This window comes from Ostrinia furnacalis, unplaced genomic scaffold, assembly GCF_004193835.3.
Source record: "Ostrinia furnacalis isolate ACB-3 unplaced genomic scaffold, ASM419383v2 OfSCF1172, whole genome shotgun sequence".
NCBI classification, from domain to species: domain Eukaryota; kingdom Metazoa; phylum Arthropoda; class Insecta; order Lepidoptera; family Crambidae; genus Ostrinia; species Ostrinia furnacalis.
Genome location: NW_021131411.1, coordinates 1,353,731 through 1,373,649, shown reverse-complemented (window position 1 = coordinate 1,373,649; position 19,919 = coordinate 1,353,731). Strand labels below are relative to the sequence as shown.

At 33.4% G+C, this 19,919-nt stretch overlaps 3 protein-coding genes across 3 annotated transcripts; 1 reads left to right on the top strand and 2 right to left on the bottom strand.

Annotated features, from left to right (window-relative positions):
- Positions 1-573: 573 nt before the first annotated feature.
- On the bottom strand, positions 574-6,804 carry wal (electron transfer flavoprotein subunit alpha wal). The gene is made up of 7 exons (XM_028303034.1): positions 6,649-6,804; positions 6,400-6,540; positions 5,997-6,261; positions 5,609-5,824; positions 4,898-5,049; positions 4,237-4,347; positions 574-772 (listed from the first exon to the last, which is right to left on the bottom strand). The coding sequence occupies exons 1-7, from the start codon at positions 6,688-6,690 to the stop codon at positions 707-709; spliced, it is 993 nt and encodes a 330-aa protein (XP_028158835.1). The 5' UTR covers positions 6,691-6,804; the 3' UTR covers positions 574-706.
- A 3,248-nt stretch (positions 6,805-10,052) lies between these two features.
- purple (6-pyruvoyl tetrahydrobiopterin synthase purple) lies at positions 10,053-11,404 on the top strand. Its single transcript, XM_028302988.1, has 4 exons — positions 10,053-10,452; positions 10,600-10,679; positions 10,770-10,915; positions 11,073-11,404. The coding sequence occupies exons 1-4, from the start codon at positions 10,388-10,390 to the stop codon at positions 11,274-11,276; spliced, it is 495 nt and encodes a 164-aa protein (XP_028158789.1). The 5' UTR covers positions 10,053-10,387; the 3' UTR covers positions 11,277-11,404.
- Positions 11,405-12,638: 1,234 nt separating this feature from the next.
- Positions 12,639-18,440, bottom strand: bwa (alkaline ceramidase). The gene is made up of 5 exons (XM_028303054.1): positions 18,109-18,440; positions 17,867-18,023; positions 17,085-17,184; positions 15,983-16,120; positions 12,639-13,623 (listed from the first exon to the last, which is right to left on the bottom strand). The coding sequence occupies exons 1-5, from the start codon at positions 18,199-18,201 to the stop codon at positions 13,302-13,304; spliced, it is 810 nt and encodes a 269-aa protein (XP_028158855.1). The 5' UTR covers positions 18,202-18,440; the 3' UTR covers positions 12,639-13,301.
- Between the last annotated feature and the right edge of the window lie 1,479 nt (positions 18,441-19,919).

The following is a 19,919-nucleotide window of genomic DNA, read 5'->3' as shown; positions in this document are numbered from 1 at the left end:
AAAATATTTTCCTTTGTCGTGCTCTTCACATTTTAGGTAAATAAAAAAAAATTCTATACAGCCTTTTTCAAATTAATATAAAAAGTAGGTAATGCAATAAAATTATTGATTTTCTCTAAGCTTTTGCCCGCGGTTTCGCCCGCGTGAATTTCGGTAAGTTGCAGTGTATGTTACTCAGGATCAATGTAGCATTTTAATAGTTTTTGAGTTTATTCTTAATAAACATACAAAAATATAAATCTTTCCTCTTTATATTATTGGTACGAGGGTTTAGTATGGAGAATTTGACGAAAATTCATTTTTCCATATTAACATTTTTGCGATTTCAAATTCAAATTCTATGAAATTTTGTAGGTACCTAGATTGAATTGAATTGAATCTTATTTTAAACGAACAAGAGATTGAATAAAGTTTTAGTTTTTAAGACATTTAATTTTTTTTAAGAATTTTTGTAATTTGTTACTTTATTTCCTTTATTATTTTAAAGGATATTTCATTGTAAACATTCCATTATTTTCCATTCCATATTTTAATGGGAACATCATTGAATTACGCCAAATAAAAAAAAATCCGTAACAGTATTATACATTTATTTAATATCTTTCCAAAATACTCCATCAACAGTTGTATAATATCAAAAGACAATATAAACAAGTGGATGAGATAGCTACGTGAAGTTGTTGATTTATACTAATTGTTGTGCTCTTCACAGCTTGCCCGTGAGTTCAGGGACTGCCTTGAACAAGTCAGCGACAAGACCGTAGTCCGAGACCTGGGAACAAAATAATAATAATAGGAAAACCTTTACTTCAAAACAGGTTTGACATTTATAGAAAGGGATGTTAAAGAAGAGGAGATCAATGGAGACTATGCGACTTTGTCCACCCCGTATTAAGGTTCGTAATAACAAAATAACATTTAAAACTCGATTCAATTGACCCAATCCAGTCCTGTATCTAAATATTAGAATTCAATTAATCAAAAGCCTCAATCAATAAAATTAAATGCTTGAAAATAAATCGAGATTTAATTTTGAGCTTTGCTCTGTAATAAAGACTCAAAACCAAAAACACTTATTTTACTTTCTAGATCTAAAAGGCAACGTCATATTCTAATTAAATAAATTACGAACTTAGTAAGTGATACTTATTTAATTACATCATGATACTAATTACATATTATGGTACTTGTCTAAGTATATTATATTTGCCTAGGCGGTAAGTGGGTTTTGCATAGTTTCCATATCGCTAATATACCTAGGTAAGCAATTAATAATGAGTTTCCCATGCAATTAATGTTATGCATTAAGGATTCACTCCACCTTAGATTTAAGTAATTTTAATCTTGCGCAATAAGATAGCTTATTGTCCTTTATTAGACTGATTCCATTTAACAGTGACGTAACGTATGAAAATTTAGCAATGTTAAAAGTGACATGAAAAAATACGTGAGATATGTAGGTATTTGCTTTTTATTAAAAACAAACAATAGTATCTGATGAACCATGTATGAAACTATATATTTTATTGTCATAAATACGATCGCGATACAATTTAAATGTACCTACCTACTTTTTGAAACATCTCGAAACTCGAATAATCTCGATTAAGTTGTGTATAATTATGTAAATCTAAAAGTCCGCAATCAAATACAAGGAAACAAGACGACTATTCTAGGCCCCACCAGATCTTGAGTAAGAAATCTTGCACAAATTACAAATAGCGCGTACTTATTTTAGCACGTAGAGAAGACGACAATAAAATACAAAGAATAATAGATTTTCCGTTCTTTTGACGATCAAAGTTCAAATCCATACAACACGCATACACTCAAGCTAGTATGTAAAATTGGTAAATGTTAGAATTTAGATGTCAACATGCGGAATTCAAGGTTGCATGAGATTATTTTAATAAATCTCCACAACACAACTATTAGTACATGTGCATCAATAATGTCAATCATTTCTAGAGTAAATTCTGCAGTGGTAATTAACGGAATTAAACCGTAATGTGTCTGTAACAAGACGTCAGCTCAGATGGATCGGGTGGCGGCGTTTTTGGCACTTCAAAGGAAAGAATTTAGCACGATAGTAATGGCCTATTGTGATCATACTACCGTTTTAGCGTGCTTCACGAACACGCGAGCACGCAAAGTTGTAAAAATAAACAACAACAATACATAATGCAGTAGTCAAATAAACTAATCATTGGATTTTCGAAAGCAAAGCAAAGCGAATCATATGCGAATGATAAAAAACAGATAAGTGATTTAACAACAGTGTAAGGCAAGGGGATGGACCTAACGCAAAAATGTCAGCAAAATATCAGCGAAAGAAGCCACGCTTCGATATACATAAATGACGTAACTTTTATCTAAAACCCAATTTGGGCTCATCATTGTCAGGGGTATGTAGGTAGGTACTAGGTACCCACATAACATTATCGACATTTACCTCTGACTCAGCAACAGTAAACTACATATTTGTAATTGATAAAAAAAATAAGATATTTTATTTTGTCAAAGTTAACTTTTACTCTTAATCAAATAATTCAGGAATCAGTTAATTGAATAGGAAATCTTTAACTTTCTAGCTTCAAACATTTCGTTCCAATCATTCATTCCCTCATTACGCTTACGCAAGTTAATTAGCAAACAAAACAACTGAACTGACTATATCTTGGCAGATAAGCAGCCTTGAACCTTGTTGGCTTTTGATAAGTGGTTTCTAACGAAGATTCCACGTTTTAATATTCAATGATAAATTTTATTAATGGTAATACATAGGTAATTTGACCGAGATATGTCATAAAATTTCTAAAAGTGATAATTTTAGCTATGTATAATAGAAGAAACTAATTATTCGAAATACTAAGTGGTATACCTACAAATCATAAAAAAAATTCGAAGCAAAAACTTTATGTATCAATCAGATAACACAAAATCAGGCTAATAATCTTTCGATACTAAAAATCACGTAATCCCGACTGTCTTTTAATCTATCTTTAACCGGGCGTGTTCAACATTAGTGACGTCAAGAGCAGTCATTATGGTAAATTAAATATTGCATCATATTGTTTTTATCAGAAACAAACTGGGATTTGGGAATCCATTTTAATTTCAGCTAATGCAAAGCAAAAATATTTAGTAGTCTAGTATCTGGTACGGCCTGTTCATCTCCGCGAGTTTACATCGAAAACAAAACACGTACGATGGCCCACCTACAGGATACTATTCGACAAGGCCTCACATACGAGCGAACATTGACTCACGCACGCGTATTCTTGTGTATGATGGAAGAAAATAAAGAAAATGGTGTACTAAATACTGTGCAGTATTTAACTGCCTAAATAATAATAAAAACACAGAATGTACTTTTTAAGTTGCCTCAAGACACTGAGAGGTAAATAAGTAGTTAATATTAGTATTAATGATAATTCATGCTAAATCATGTATTTGCTCCGGCATTTTCCGCAGTTTGGCACCTCACGTCACATCATTTTACCAAAGTCAGCCCTATAGCTTCGGCGCAGTGCCGATCACTGACGTTTGTCAACAAAATGGTGCTTGACTCTTGAGACAGGCTAAATTACACCATATTGTTAATGACATTGAGCATACATTTTTTTAAATACCTTCGCGAAGTAAAACTTCTGTACGTAGTACTTATTATTGTTCTGTGCTGGTACTGAAAATTGTTTAATTAATTACCTGTAACCGATTTCTTTCTTCATTTTGTATGCTATTATACAGGGTGTTAGGTAAATGGGTATATGAGCCGACACTAGCCCATGTTAACATGGTCATATAAATGGTATGGTGAAGTCAGAAAATTGATATCTTCATTTTAATTATTTTAATTTTCATACAAATCGGATTTTATAAAAATTATTTTGTATGAAAATTAAAATGCTGATATCAAATTTCTGACTTCACCATACCATTTATATGCCCATGTTAACATGGGCTAGTGTCGGCTCATATACCCATTTACCTAACACCCTGTATTTACAGTACAGCTGAGCAAGTATGAGCAATTTTAGTAAAATCCGCTCACAATCGTGACTATTGCTAAATTACGGTTCAAAATATAAAATAACTTTATTTTTATATTATTAAGTCCAGCATGTACAACATAGACAATGTTTCGAATCGCGGAAATACATTATTGCCAATAGGAATTGCAGGATGTGACAGCTCAAAATGTAACTTTCGACTTATTTTATGACAGTTATTTACCTGGAAGATAGGTGCTTCAGGGTCCTTGTTGATGGCTACGATTGTCTTGGAGTCCTTCATGCCAGCGAGATGCTGAATAGCACCACTGATACCGACGGCGATGTATAGATCCTGTAAGAATGTCAAAGCTGTTCCATCAGTAAATACTATTAATAGACGCATAAACTGCACCAAAATACAGGTCAAAAAGAAATACTGTTAATTTTGATTTTTATTTGCTTTGAAATTGATAAATAGTGGAAATAAGTGACGTCACGGCTTGTATTGCCATATAAAAAACTGTGTAAAATACCGTTTTGACAGCTCATAAAAAGTACGTCACTCGGTCAGTGGTGTCAAGTTCCGATAGATACCAAATTAATAATTACGTGAAATTGGCGGAATTCATTGGAAAGGTCAATCTCGGGCGGGCCGTAATATCCCAGACCTGGCCATAAACAAAATAAGAAGAAGAAGAGCACAAGCAAAGCTATTCACAGTCTACCGAGTGCATTGAGAAAAGAAAAAAGCTGGTTTTACTCATAGGCCTCACAATAAGTTTTTTTTTTATGTGACAGGAGGCAAAAGAGCAGACGGATCAATTCTCTTCCAATCTTATAGATATTAATGTTTTATTTTTATTTTGATACTAAATAAACATTCTTTCCTTCTTTCTACTTACAGGTGCCACGATCTTTCCAGTCTGCCCGATTTGGAGGTCATTGGGCACGAAACCTGCGTCGACGGCCGCGCGAGAGGCGCCGACAGCCGCGTTCAACTTGTCGGCTAGGTCGTACAACAGCTTGAAGTTGTCGCCCGACTTCAGGCCGCGACCTGTGGTAGGTTAACGAGATTTTGATTGCAAAAACAGATGAAATCAAAAAAGTTGAAGTGATAATGAAAGTAGATGTCAAACCTTAGAATTCTTATAAGCAATGCTTATGGTTATCTATTATCATCACTTTATTAGACAATAACATCTGCAACTAAATGCCTTCAAAATCATGTTGGTCATTTGAGTTAATAACTTTAGTTCAGCAATGAGTTTTTAAATTATTTAGACACCAAACAGTTAAGTATTCTTTCTATGTTTAGTAAGAGTAGCTTGTTTAGTCAAGCATAATCAGAAACATAATTNAGTTTCGAGCTACCGTTGGTGGCGCTAGTGTCGTTAATTGAGGCGTGCTTAGGCGGTGGGGGACCGGAGCGGAAGTCACGTGGGCAGATTATACGTCAAAACTAGTACTCAAACAGGAAAAGACAGACACTACTCTCATTATAAAGGCTTCGAATAACGGTACAGTACTGTTTAATAAAAAATATCAAAACTACCAGCAAATTGTTTCTATATTTTGAGATTTTTTCTTACAATGTAAAGTAATGGAATGCTTACCACCAGACACAATGTTCTTAGCACTTGTGAGTTCAGGCCTGTCGGACTTGGTGAGCTCCTGTGACACAAACTCAGTGAGGTCAGTCTTGTAGTCACCTTCAGGTGCCTTCTCCACAGCGGCAGAGCCACCGTCTAACGCATCAGGGGCGAAGGCAGTCCCTCGGACTGTGATCACCTTGATAGCATCCTTGGCTTCTAATGTCAGGATTGCGTTACCTAAAAAAATATTAATGATGATGTTCTTTTTCCAGTTGTAATCTTACAAGACTAGTCTGATTTTGAATGGAAAAATACTGCTATTTTTGCTAACTTATTTGTCTTTCACAAGGCACTAGAAATTCTGATGATGTATATTGGCCTGTTAACATACACATTGAATAAATTTTACCTGCATAAATAGTTCTCACAAATGTATTGGCATCCTTAACACCAATGATATCAGTGATTGGTGAGACATCAAGCTTGGCAGCCACTCTTGGCAGGAGGGCCTTTCCGAAAGCAGTGGCGGGGGCCAAGATGTGAGTGTAGTTGAACTGTTTCTGAGTCGCCAAGATCAGAGGGGTCAAAGACTCTGCTGTGAAACCCTTGAAGGCTTCATTTTCAGCCACAAGGACTTTGGATACACCACCGGCTTTGGCAATTTTCTCTGCAGCCTGTATAAAAAAAATTNCCAAATTAAAACACACTAAAAAGTGGTACCATATGGGACCGCTAGTCTATAATGGGTTAAGTATTAAGATAATCATACTGAGCAAATATTTAGAATAGGTATCAACTGAATTTTTACTTACAGGGCCACATTTGGTACCAGCTACCAGAACAGATATATCACCACCAATTTTCTTGGCAGCACTCAAAGTGTTCTGTGTAACAGCCGAAAGTGTCTCATTATTGTGTTCAGCTATAACCAAAGTGCTCTGCAGACGGCGCAGCTGAAATAACAAAAATAATAATTATTATCAGACTGGAATCAGGATACCTATGGTTATATTCGTAATGTTTGTAAGCATTCCCAATTAACAAAATGGTTAATTAATTACCTGACTTGATAAAAACAACTGCCTGCTCGACTGAGAAAACATTTTGTGTGAAAAGGTCCGAATATTAGTTATTTCAATCGGGAATTATCTTTTCAAAAAGGTTACAAAGTCCAATTTGTCCAAATCCAAAGACACACACATACGCAAACACATTCATCACACAAACGTCAATGTCAAAAACTTACAATAAATAGAGATGTTCCTTCGATAAATTCACTTTTCTTTCACCACTTCACATCATTTTTATTTTATTTTTTCAAATTATTTATTGCTTACTAAGTGACAATTTTGGGCATTTTAATATCGCCTGTTATTTAGCATTATTAATGTTTTTACTTTATCGGGACATACCTCTTAGTTTAAAAGTTATTACGTTTTGCATTACAATAAGTATTTAAAAGAAAAAAAAATCAATAAAAAAAACTCTCAAGATAGTTTCACCTATTTTCATATGTGCACTTTATCAACAAGACACACTGTATAATCTGGAAGTTTGTTAAATAATTTTACTGACAAGTCGATGAGTCTCAAGAAGTCGAGGTACTCTGTGCTGTGGTCGAGTTGAGAGTTGAGACCATAGAGTAAAGTAATATACAGTGTGTCCGGGCATGTAGTGATCAAACTTTAAGGGCGTAATCTATGTACAATTTTATCGGTGAAAATACTTTAAATTTGGGGCTTGACCAGAAATTCTGTATGGGACTAGTGTGCTGAATACTAGAAAAATATTAGATTTGTCAAATTGACTCTAGATCTTGAGATAAATACTATTAACTATTCATATGAAAAAAACTAAAATAAAAACACCAATCTGTATAAAAAAAATATTTACACTAAGATTCTATTTAAGAACGATATAAAAATTAAAAATATATTTGCTTTTCATCAAATAATAGAAAAACAAAATAAAAAAAAGATTTTTCTGTAAGCTTTTATGTTATGGTTTTGGTCAGGAAAATTCCATAATTATGGCAACAGTAATCAACCATCATCTGGCGGTCCCATTGACCGTGGATATCATTCTACCACTATCCTGATGTTCTGGTAGAACCGTTCTACTTATTATTATTATCACTGTAATCACCCAGATTATGGGAGAATTATTTTAGTGATTAGAAAGCTCAGTTCATATCTTTGGCCTTCCAAATTGAAGTCCTTTACGTCGAGCTTGACTCCAGTATGGCAAAGAGTCTTCACGAGTCTTGCAGACGATATTGGACCCCCAATATTTATTATTTTATGGAAGTTTTATAAGAAAGTATGCTTGGTAGGTTTTTATCACTACCTCCGTGATCTTATTTCTTTGCTTTTGTAAGTTTAGAAGCCAAATATTAACAAAAACTGTTGGGATTGTAAACGCAAGGTCTTCATAATGAACTCATATTTTTGAGACAAAAAAGCTCTTTAAAAATTAATTTAAAAGACACAAACTGTTAATTTCAAGGTCTAGTAGCTGATTACTAAATTGTTGTAACTACAACTACACTAATACATGAGTAGAAAATAAAACTTAGTGGGTATAATCAAATTAATATAAGTTTAGGGAGGGTCGTTTAATTTTTTTCATTGATTTCTTGTGTCTCGTATATCTCAAGAACCAGAGTCAATCAAAAGAAAGTAAATGCACACCATTTATGTTTTATACAAGTATTTACAAAATCCATTAACAAAATAGGTGCCGCAGATTTTTTAATTTTTTTTGTTCCGCAGTGTTATCTTTAGTAAAAGTAGAAAACAGACACAAGTTTCATACATTTTAAGGGAGTAAGAATGGATTTAATTAGAAATAGACATGATTTTTTTCACACATTTTTCAGTTATTTCCCAACACAAGAAAAACCAGGTCGTTAAGGTATGTTTTATTTGCATTGCATTATTAGTACTTGAGCTATTCTACAAAACGAATGTAAATTTATTAGTCTACGTCTATTAGTTTCGACGTAATTGTTGAACAGAGATACCCATTCCTAGCGGTTTCCATAGTATAGCCTGACCAGGAACATAAAAACCCTCGCCATGTTGCGGAAAACTAATGGTACTAATTTCTTTTAATGGCAACAGTAACTGAAAACTTCATTCACATGTCACCATGCATGTCAGTCTATTGTTGTCAAAGTGTAAACAAACTTTATTTTAAATGTGTGCAATTGATTTCGTGAATTAAATTGCTAAAATATTTTATAGTCGTGAAAGAAAAGTGGTTCACGATGTGTTAATGTATTTGTCGAAGAAAAATACTAAGGGTTCGGACAATATTTTCATTGAACAATGTTTCCGACAAAGGTTGTCAAATTGACTGACATAATCGGAATATGTTGTGTAATTCTTTCAGGCAGTGCATTTTCGCATGTCGCGTGCGCTATGGAAACCGCTGGGAAGGGGTATCTTTGTTCAACAATTACGTCGAAACTAATAGATGTAAACTAATAAATTTACATTCGTTTTGTAGAATAGCTCAAATACTAATAATAAAATGCAAATAAAACATACCTTAACGACCTGGTTTTTCTTGTGTTGGGAAATAACTGAAAAAGGTGTGAAAAAAATCGAGTTTATTTCTAATTAAATCCATTCTTACACCCTTAAAATGTATAAAACTTGTATCTTTTTTCTACTTTTACTAATAGTCAATTTTATTGGCTATCGCATGATATAAAATTTTTGCTTATTAATGTTAAACTACCCACGTTATCACTTGTTTTTGAAGGAAGAGGTGAAAACTTAAAATTAAAAACTTAAATCCTTGTAAATATGCGAGAAATGGGTCAAGCCCCAAATTTAAAGTATTTTCACCGATAAAATTGCCCATAGATTACGCCCTTAAAGTTTGATCACTACATGCCCGGACACACTGTATAGGACGAGACAAGTCTTGTTGTCATCAACTCCTAGATCATAGACTCGAATTTGCGTTTCAGTACTTGCTTACCCCTTACTAATAAAACTTACACGCTCGTTGAACAGTGTTTTAAAGTGACGTTTAGTATGGAAATGTCATTTTAAAACACTGTTCAACGAGCGTGTAAGTTTTATTAGTAAGGGGGTTATAATCTTGTTAATCAATTAGGAGATTAAGCACAAACAAAAAAAAACACCGGATTGGAATGAAGGAATTGTCACGTTTTGCCATTCGTCTAGTGGAGAATGGAACTTTACCAAGTAAAATTATATCAGTTTCAACATGAGTTCTTCTTCTTCTTATTTTGTTCATAGTCACCCCTTTATCACCACCTTTATCACAATCGGCGTTTATCACCACCGCTTCCACCATGCACATCCCTATATGGGATAAAAATGACAATGACATTGACACTTACTTTTTCTTATTTTACCGTCTCTCTTGGTTTTTTGTAATTAATTAAATATCGGGTACAAAATTAAAGCCTTTAATCATTTATTTTTAAATTACATTACAAAAAAGTAGAACAAGCAGGGATTTAAGTATCATTGACTCATCAGAAATTTGCTCATTGCTTGTATTGTTTTGTACTAAAAAGTAAACGTCAGTTAAATGTCACTGACTGGAACGTTAAAATATTTCTGCAAGCAGCCAGTCAGCCAGCCAGCAGCCAGCGTACAACAAAAAAAATTACAAAGCCGAAAAGTGCTGAAAAGTCGTGTTGTTGGCAAGTGCGAGTATTGTCTTCATAGAATAGATCATAGGAATAGATCTATTACATATTGACGAGTAATCATCTAAATTAAATTTTAAAACCCAGAATAATTTGAAGAAACAGCAATGGCCTTACCTATTGTTTCTATTACTAGAAGAGAAACTTTTAGTTCATGTCACAGATTGCACAGGTATATTATTCAGGCTGCTCAAGTTAAATTAATGATTTCAAGAACTACATAATTTATGTCAATGGTCAATTAGTAGTGAGACTTCACCTGATGATATTTCTTTTGTTTCAAGTTTGCTTTTTTTGTAACTAAAGTTTTCTTTTTTAGCCCATTTCTAAGTGATGAAGAGAATAAAAAATTATATGGAAAATGCAACAACCCTAATGGACATGGGCACAATTATGTTGGTAAGTTTAAGTAATATTTTTATTTTTTAATTTAATTAAATTTTAATCATTGTTGAAACTGTTTTTTTTTATTTTCCTTGTATTTTATAGTGTTGGTCACAGTAAAGGGCCCAGTGGACCCACACACCGGCATGGTGATGAATGTTCATGATCTCAAGACATACATGCATTCTGCTATTATGGATCCTTTAGACCACAAAAACTTGGACCAAGATGTGCCATATTTCAAAACTGTGGTGAGTGAATGCAATGTAACCACAAACTGTAACATGAGAACTATATTTCACAACTGAGAATTATATTTCATAGGACGCTCATTATTAATATGTAACTAATGCATGGTTGACTCATTAGTTTATTGCAAATGATTATTTTACTTTCTATTTCTTATAGGTAAGCACAACAGAAAATCTTGCCATTTTTATTTGGGATCAACTTCAGAAAGTTATGGATAAACCGCAATTACTTCATGAAGTAAAAATATTGGAGACAGAAAAGAATCACGTAGTTTACAGAGGTGGATCCACTTATCCTAGAAAGAAGTTTGATAGCTCTACCTTACATACAAACCACAATGTATCTTCTGACTCAGACTGATTAACTTAATGACATTTTTATATTGCCAATAATCTCGAATTTATTTTTATGGACATTATAAAATTATCTTATTATTGACGTTTATAAGCAATGTACCGCATGTTAAAATTAAATCATTCCAAAACATATTATATTTCTTTCATTTCCATCCAGTCTATTACCTAACTATATTTGTAGGCCTCAACATGACAAAAAATGTATTCAAAGGTCCAGAGATAATGATTGTTGTTGGTTAGCACTTGACTAATTATTGAGATAATGGAATGGGTTTGATAAAAAAAATGACATTGAGAAAGGAAACATCTTGAATAATGTTGTGTAATAAAATTATGTAATTAATACTTAGTAGAGCAGTTTCTAACAATGTCTGAATCTTATTTTTGGGAAGGAAGTACTTTATTTCATTATCAATGGGTTGAATACGCCTAGCTTTGATTAAGTAAAATAAATGGGATGAATATTCCCCGATATCTACCAGTCCAATGGAGAGCAACATTTTTTTTTAATTCTACCATTTTTTAAAATAAATACCTACAATGGCACTCAAAACACATTATTCCAACAGGTGGTTGTTATCGTGAATGATCGATTTTATTAGGCAGTTCGATTTTATTGTTTACCACAACTATGTAAACAGTAAGTAGGTAATGTTTTTGTGTGAAGCTCGTAATTTGTTGCCTATTGATTGACCCCATGATCTTTGAACATTTGTTTACCTAAGAGCAGAAACAGAAACATTCATAATTTTATAGTGGCTAGTATTAAGCACAGATTAGAGAATATGTCCATGTTATGGTATTTTTATTAGGTACAATAGCTACTATATGGCCATTATAAGTGACACATCTAATTCACTACCTCAGCTTTGCTCCAATCCAAGTCTCCTATCGGAGCTGAGATATTGCCGCTAAGGCGAAAAGTCTGTATGTTGATATTATAATATTATAAAAATATTAATTACAAAAACCGCGTCCGTTTGGGAGCCAGACTAATGTTTGTCCGCACTTCACTAATGGTAGCATACAAATATCTTTTCCAATATAACAAAAAATATTTCGAATTCATACTTAAACAAAATTGGGCTTAATGGTATCATAAAAATAAAAGTTAGATAATTATCTGTTTATTGCACACTGAACAAATACAGGTCCTAATTTAGCAAAATATTCAATACATTGGCACAATAAAACACTAAATACATAAAAGTAAACTTTTGCACGGGTTATTTATAAAACAGATCAATAGACAATGAAGTTGCAAATAAATAATCAAGTTATATAATCTTAGTAATTACCTAATTAAGTAGGTATTTATCAATTTCACAAATTTTATGAGCAAAGCATAATAATCTATTATTTATTATTAAAAATTCTTAGCACATATAATTTATTTGTTTGTGATAGGAATATCTGAGTCTGAGTACATTGAGTACTTGTGCACAAACTTTTTTTGTTTGCATGTCATGACAATAAATAGGTTCCAAGACTGAATTTTTGATTAGGTAGCCTATACCTATAAATGATTCTAAAAATTATAAGTAATTCTTATAACTACATCATACAAATCTTAGTATCACACAATAATGTTTTTATTCAAAATAAATCTATACAGCTTCCTAAAAGCTAGAAAAAGAGTAAATAGAAATATTAAGAAAAAATAAATGGTTGCCATAAAAGCCATAAATAAGAATAATACAAACTTGTAAAAAAGAAAATTAAATACTATACCTACATCACAGATTGGCACTAGAATAATAGTACTTACTATAATCTTTTATAACTTTTGATGCTGCATCACAATAGATTTTAATTGATAATAATTAAATGTTTCACTGAATTAACACATTGCTATGTTAAAATAAAATCTGCTTATAATAAATATTTGTCACAATAGATTTAAAAATATTTACATTACAATTTATATAAATTTAATATGCGTACATACAATTGTATCCATCCTAATAGTATTCTCATAACATTCAAAACATTTTTAAAAAATGCGGCAAAAATATCAGTATTTAAATTGTTAGATTGCGATATTTTTGTCTCCTTTACACGGGTGTTTGATCGTGATATATGGCACGCCTAATTCGAAGTCGTTTTTGGGCCAATATCTAAGCTGGGGTTTTTGCTCTGGTCTTTCTTCCAATACATTAAAGTAAGCGAAAAGGACCAAGGCAGTGTAACTTGCTATGAAGATGAGGATGTGCCATACGCCGTGCATGTACGGGAAATTGATTGACAGCCACGCGTCACAGAACAAGCGATCCATTATCCAGCAGAATACCGCGAGACAGCTGACGGCGACGCAGCGAAGCCCCAGACGATAAACCCGGGCACACTTTACTCTGGAAATGAAGGACAACAATAATTAAATAACACGCACTTAATGTTTCTTAAGTTTAGTAATTTATTTGTCGGCGCCGGACACAGATGCTGCAAATTATTATTGATGATTAATAGTACCAATCTTAATATTATGTTATCTGATAAATCTGTAGAGCGGAAGGTTTGTGATTCCTAAACGTAACACCCGACTGATGCGCAGAAAAAGATAACTGTCAATCAGTTGTGTCATGTCAAGTGTGAGCAGGCGGCTGCGAGGTTATCTTTGAAAGCGTATTGAGTTTGGTGGAACGTTAAATTGTAGGAAAAGTGATTGTCAACCATCCAAGATATTATCTCCTTGCCCGTTAACCCACGCCAATGGAGATTCCACCCCTAGAGTTCCTTCTGATAGAGACCCAGTGCCTTTATATTTAAGTCTAAATTACTTACTTAGGGGGCGTCCATTAATTACGTAAGACAATTTTGGCAGTTTTTCAACCCCCCGCCCCCCTTGGTGAGATTTGGTGAGATTTTGCTCGACCCCCTCCCCCTCCCCCTAATCTCACGTGAGATTTTTCAAAATGCGTAATTGCAACGTAACTAAATGAGTTTATCTATGCTTCGATTAGTTAGTACCTACCTACATTAGATTCATACATGAAAACCTTTCTTAGCGTAGTAATCTTTCGTAACATAATAATGAGAATATATTTTTGGTTTCGTCGTAGAATGTAAAACCTGTAAGATTTCTATTTTAATTGAACACTATTTGTTGCTGAAAAATTTTACGTGATATTTGTCGAAACCCCCCCCCTTTAGATTTTTCATACAAAAGGATTTTCCCGCTAATTCCCGTTCCCGTGGGAATTCCTAAGTATCCTATAACCTGCCCAGGAGTATGAAGAATAATTGTACCAAGTTTCGTTAAAATCCGTCAAGTAATTTTTGTTTCTATAAGGAACATACAGACAAACAGACAGACAGACAAAAATTTTACTGATTGCATTTTTGGCATCAGTATCGATCACTAATCACCCCCTGATAGTTATTTTGAAAATATATTTCATGTACAGAATTGACCTCTCTACAGATTTATTATAAGTATAGATTTGTTAGTTACTTCATCAACATACAAATTAAACTACACTACAACCCGGTCGAGTTAACGTCGCACCTGGTAGCTGTGACGTCACATCAACGCTCAAGGATGGGGCGAAGGCGTGGTGGTGTGTGGGCAGTGTTGGCAAAAAGTTAATCTGATTAATGATTAAAATCATAATCAAATTTTTTTGATTATGATTAATTAATCAATAATCAAAAATTTTGATTAAGATTAATTAATCATACCTAATCATTAATCGTTAATTTGATTATTTGATTAACTATCTACTATTTTCATAAGAAAAGGGTTGGGGGTGTATGAAAAGGTACCTGCGACTTATAAAATGTCTAGCAGGGAGGTGCAGGAGAGTTCGTACCAGAAGTTTCGGGGGGAGGGCCACGCGTGGGCAATTCAATAGAAGGGTGGGGTTGCTAAGCTAGGAGGTTTTGCGTGTTGGGGAGGTGCTGGAGAGTTCGTACCAGAAGTTTCGGGGGGAGAACCACGCGTGGGCAATTCTATAGAAGGGTGGTTTTGCTAAGCTAGGAGGTTTTGCGTGTTGGGGAGGTGCTGGAGAGTTCGTACCAGAAGTTTCGGGGGGAGAACCACGCGTGGGCAATTCTATAGAAGGGTGGGGTTGCTAAGCTAGGAGGTTTTTCGTGTTGGGGAGGTGCAGGCCACGTGTGGGGTAGCAAGTAAGTGCTGGAACGTTAGGGGAAGTGGACTGATATCCTCCTACGGGAGGTCGGAAGACTGCACCGGAAGTTTCAGCGAGGGAAGGGGGCGGGGGGCAGCTTAGGTTACCTTATATTTATCTAGGTATGACCTGTCGTAGAATTGTAGCCTAAAACATCTAATATTGGAATTCAATGTTTTAACATTGTTTTCGAGAGAACATTTAAGAAGTTAATCAAGTTAATCAAATTAATGATTATTGATTAATGATTAACTAATTAATCATGATTATGATTACTTTTTTAATCATGATTATTTTAATCAGGATTAATTTAATCATGATTAAAATTAATCAAATTAATTAATTGATTAAAAAAATAATTGATTAGTGCCAACACTGTGTGTGGGTGCGTGCGAGAGAGTCGCAATCAGAGAGATGCGCAGTTAACTCGATCGGGTGTTAATATGTAGACCATTAACCCCTCGTGGTTGTGGTAAGTCAAATATGCTTGTGTTAGGTATATGAGTGGGTTCACCTCAATACGGCGACAGGGTTCGAACCTGCGTTCTTCGGATATCTATTCGGAGTTTAATTAATATCTTACCTATGCAGCTCTATGTAAAGAAATCCAATAGCAGGCAACGATAAAGTCATTAGAGCGAACGCGTTGGCGGCAGGATGCATGACGAGGAAGCCGGTGGAAAACACGGAGAAAACGCTCGAATAAAATCCCAACACTCTCCTGTAATAGTAACAAACAAAAGTTTATCAAAGTTCGATAGAGTAGTAAACATATTATTCATTGTTCTGGTGCACTTGCACTGAATACACTCAACTGACATGTTTATATTTTATCGGAATCGTTACTATGTCAGTTTATTAATTACGAATTGTATTAAAACCATTTTACATCGGCGCAGTTTAAGTTGCATATTATTATGTCCGTGGAGGATTTTTAGTTTTTATTTATGACTCTCGGAAAATTTACGATTTCGATTAAATGTTGGCATTTTCGCAAATGTGTGGGTGGCGGCAACTGGTATCTACGCGTACGCGTACACAAAAATGTATTAGCTAGCTACGTAAATATGTGATTATGTTGCGATGATAGGTACATTATCTACGACTCAAACGTGTGATTTAAGAGTTTTTAAGCCCCGATACACGTCACCAACATCAAGCTCTACGATCGATAGCATATTTTATGTACCTACGTAATGTTTTTATTCTTCTTTTCATTTCAACTTAATAATAACAATGCGAAATTCATTATAACCAATAATAATACTAATTAACCAGTACCGCGAGCCTTCTCATTAGCGCTAACATAGCATGACTAAACGCAGTAGCTGTTCATGCTAAGAAATAATTATCAACTGTAGCATAATAACCAAGGTTGATTTAACAATGGTCTTGAATTGATTAAACTATTCATACTGAAAACATATTGAAGATGAGAATCAGGAGTACTGTTTATAAAACATTTTATAAATGGATTAATACCACTATAATAATAGTATAAATGTCTTTAATGAAATTAAATCTAATCAGAAAATTTCTATAGTATTAGTCATTTGATTTTGTTGGGACCGTAAACAGGAAAGCTATAAGTTGGTCCAGGATTTTTTATAATGCAATATTAATATTATTTAAGAAATTAAATAGTTATTGTTTAAGCTATAAAAATAGATTTTAATATTACTCACCTATTTCCTCCCAAAAATTTTGGAAAATATCTCCGAGGTAAAAACATCGCAAAAGCTGCCATGAATACCCAAAGGATTGCAAGCTCATCCAGAAGCTGCCCTGAAATATTAAATACAACATTAATCATTAAAATTAACAGTTACAACTTACACACTAAACTTGTTTAAACACAGAAAAAATGTGGTAAAGCATTGGTGTAGAAATTGTAAAAATCTACATAACTTCACAAAATAAATTACTGTATTTTATTTTGTGAAGTTATGTAGATTTTTACAATTTCTACACCATGAGAAATGTTCATATTCATATTTATTGTGCACCTTGTTGTACTTAAAGTTTTCGAAAGTGGCCATACAAATTACTTTATTACTCCATACTAATATAATACATGGCCAAGTTATCACCGAAAAGTTGGATAGCTATAAAATTAATGCATATACCTAAGAGTTAATAAAACTTTTTTATAATAAACAAAATTTGGCAAATCAACTTCTATTACATATTCAACCTTGATGCAATGAAACATATTACAAAACATATTACTTTGAGACTGCATACATTGAGAAATATTATTTCTACAACAGGCACCTAATTCATTATACTCTATGGAATAGGGCTTTTCAGATGAAAATATATGAAAACAGTTAGGTAGGTAGTATTATTTTTGAAAGGTTCTGATTGTGCAATCTAGTTTCTGATAAGATAAAAAAATCTATCCTATGATAATATTAAAAAATGTTCTATTATTTATGATACACTATCTGATAATTTATCGACTTACCCACAAGGCTCAATGTTGCATGGAAGTAAGCTGAACTGAGCCCCACAATCATCAAGAGCACCCAGAGTACATTGATGCCAGGATTTACAAACTTGGAATACTCTTGAAAGAGATGAATCAGAATAGGTGGGAACAGAAAGAACAACACGTTGCTGACCTGTTAAACATAAGTATTATTTAAAATTGTAACTTCGAAAATTTCTTACAAGAAATAATGAATGAAAAAACAAATTTTAACTTACAGTATTTACGAACTCCGCGACCATGGGAGAAATAGAATAGTTTGATTCACACCAATCCACTGGGGAACTTCCACGTTCCAAGTGCGACCACATTTTTAATTTCTTTGTTTACAAATTCCGACTTGGTCAAGTTTTTGAAATTACAACGCACGCAAAAATTTACATTAATTTTAGTAGAGCTTTTAACCTACGAAACAAAGCATGTCCAAAGTTACAGTGTATTACTATCTGAATTTGAACAAATAATTTGAATTGTTATTTAAAACTTCAGTAAATACGCGTCAGCGAAAAAGAAAAACATGTCAAGTCCATTCGAAGAAAATTGATTGAATGAAAATGACAGCTCGCAGTTGACAGTCCGTGCATGACAAATCAATTGACGTATCCCATCACCTTATAAATCTATGGACTGGCCTCCTGAAAAAAGTGTATAACTAAATCTAAAGTTGAACATAAAATTATTAACTAACTTTATGTTAAACCTAATGTTTTTTTAGATTCTGTAAGTGTTTTTAAGTTTCTTGCCACATTGAATATTTAACCCAAAAATTATACAAAAAAATCTTTTCACAGATATACCACTGTGCAGACATGTTTAGTTCCATTACATTGGGCGACTCCTATCTAACTGCCATTGATCTAAGTTTTTCTTCTACCCGCCACCACAAACTTTGCTTGAGCTTGAGGTGGTACTTGTAAGTTGGTAGGTAGATGGTCTGTAATGTAGGTAGAATTTTGCGAACGTGATAGTGTGATGAACGCATCCTCCTATCACCACACCACCACCACTTGCATTCCGCTGAACATTACCTGATGAAAGCTAAGCGTCCACTTGTCGGTATCGTACGCAACGGACGCATCGTACGAAGCACATCGTATCGGATGTGCGCTGCGTACGATGCGGACAGGTGGACGCACTTATACAGTGTGAGTCACGTTAAAGTGTACATATGAAAAGAGATGAAACTAGACCTATTTTTATCGATAAAAAAGAGGTCAAAAAATTTTTGAGATTTTTTTTTTAATTTTTATAGAATTTTTTTTCTTCCAATTACTTATTGTAAAGAAAACGTAATTACTTTTAAACTAAGCGGTATATCCTGATAAAAGAAAAACAGTAATAATGCTAAATAACAGGCGATACTAAAAAAATACATGAAATAGCCAGAAAATGCCAACAAATAATAAAAAATGATACTTTTTTAAAAAAATCTGCTTAAAATTTCGTATTTTTTTGGTTATTTGATAAATTTCTCCAAAAAATGCCCCTATAACAGGTGGTTTTTATTACTTTTTATTATTCTCTATCGTATTACTTTTGTAAAACCAAAAATCGCATGTCTCTATCCCTATCACAACGTTTGCAATGATCGTTTGAACTAAGCCTCTCCGGGCGCGCCATTCAACGCTTCGTTAACAACGAAACTGAAAGTGACTCTAGAATTGTAATTTAGATAAAGACAAGTTAGATTTCAAATAAAAACAAAAGATTTCGAAGTATAATAAGCATTTTAGTTAAAATGAAAATTGTCTCTACCTGTAGCGGAGAAAAATGTGGTGGCAGGCCTTTGTTCAAACGATCATAGCAAATGTTGTGATAGTGATAGAGACATGCGATTTTTAGTTTTACAAAAGTAATACGATAGAGAATAATAAAAAGTAATAAAAACCATCTGTTATAGGGGCATTTTTTGGATAAATTTATCAAATAACCAAAAAAATACGAATTTTTAAGCAGATTTTTTTCAAAAAGTATCATTTTTTATTATTTGTTGGCCTTTTTTGTGTATTTTATGTATACAAATACAAAA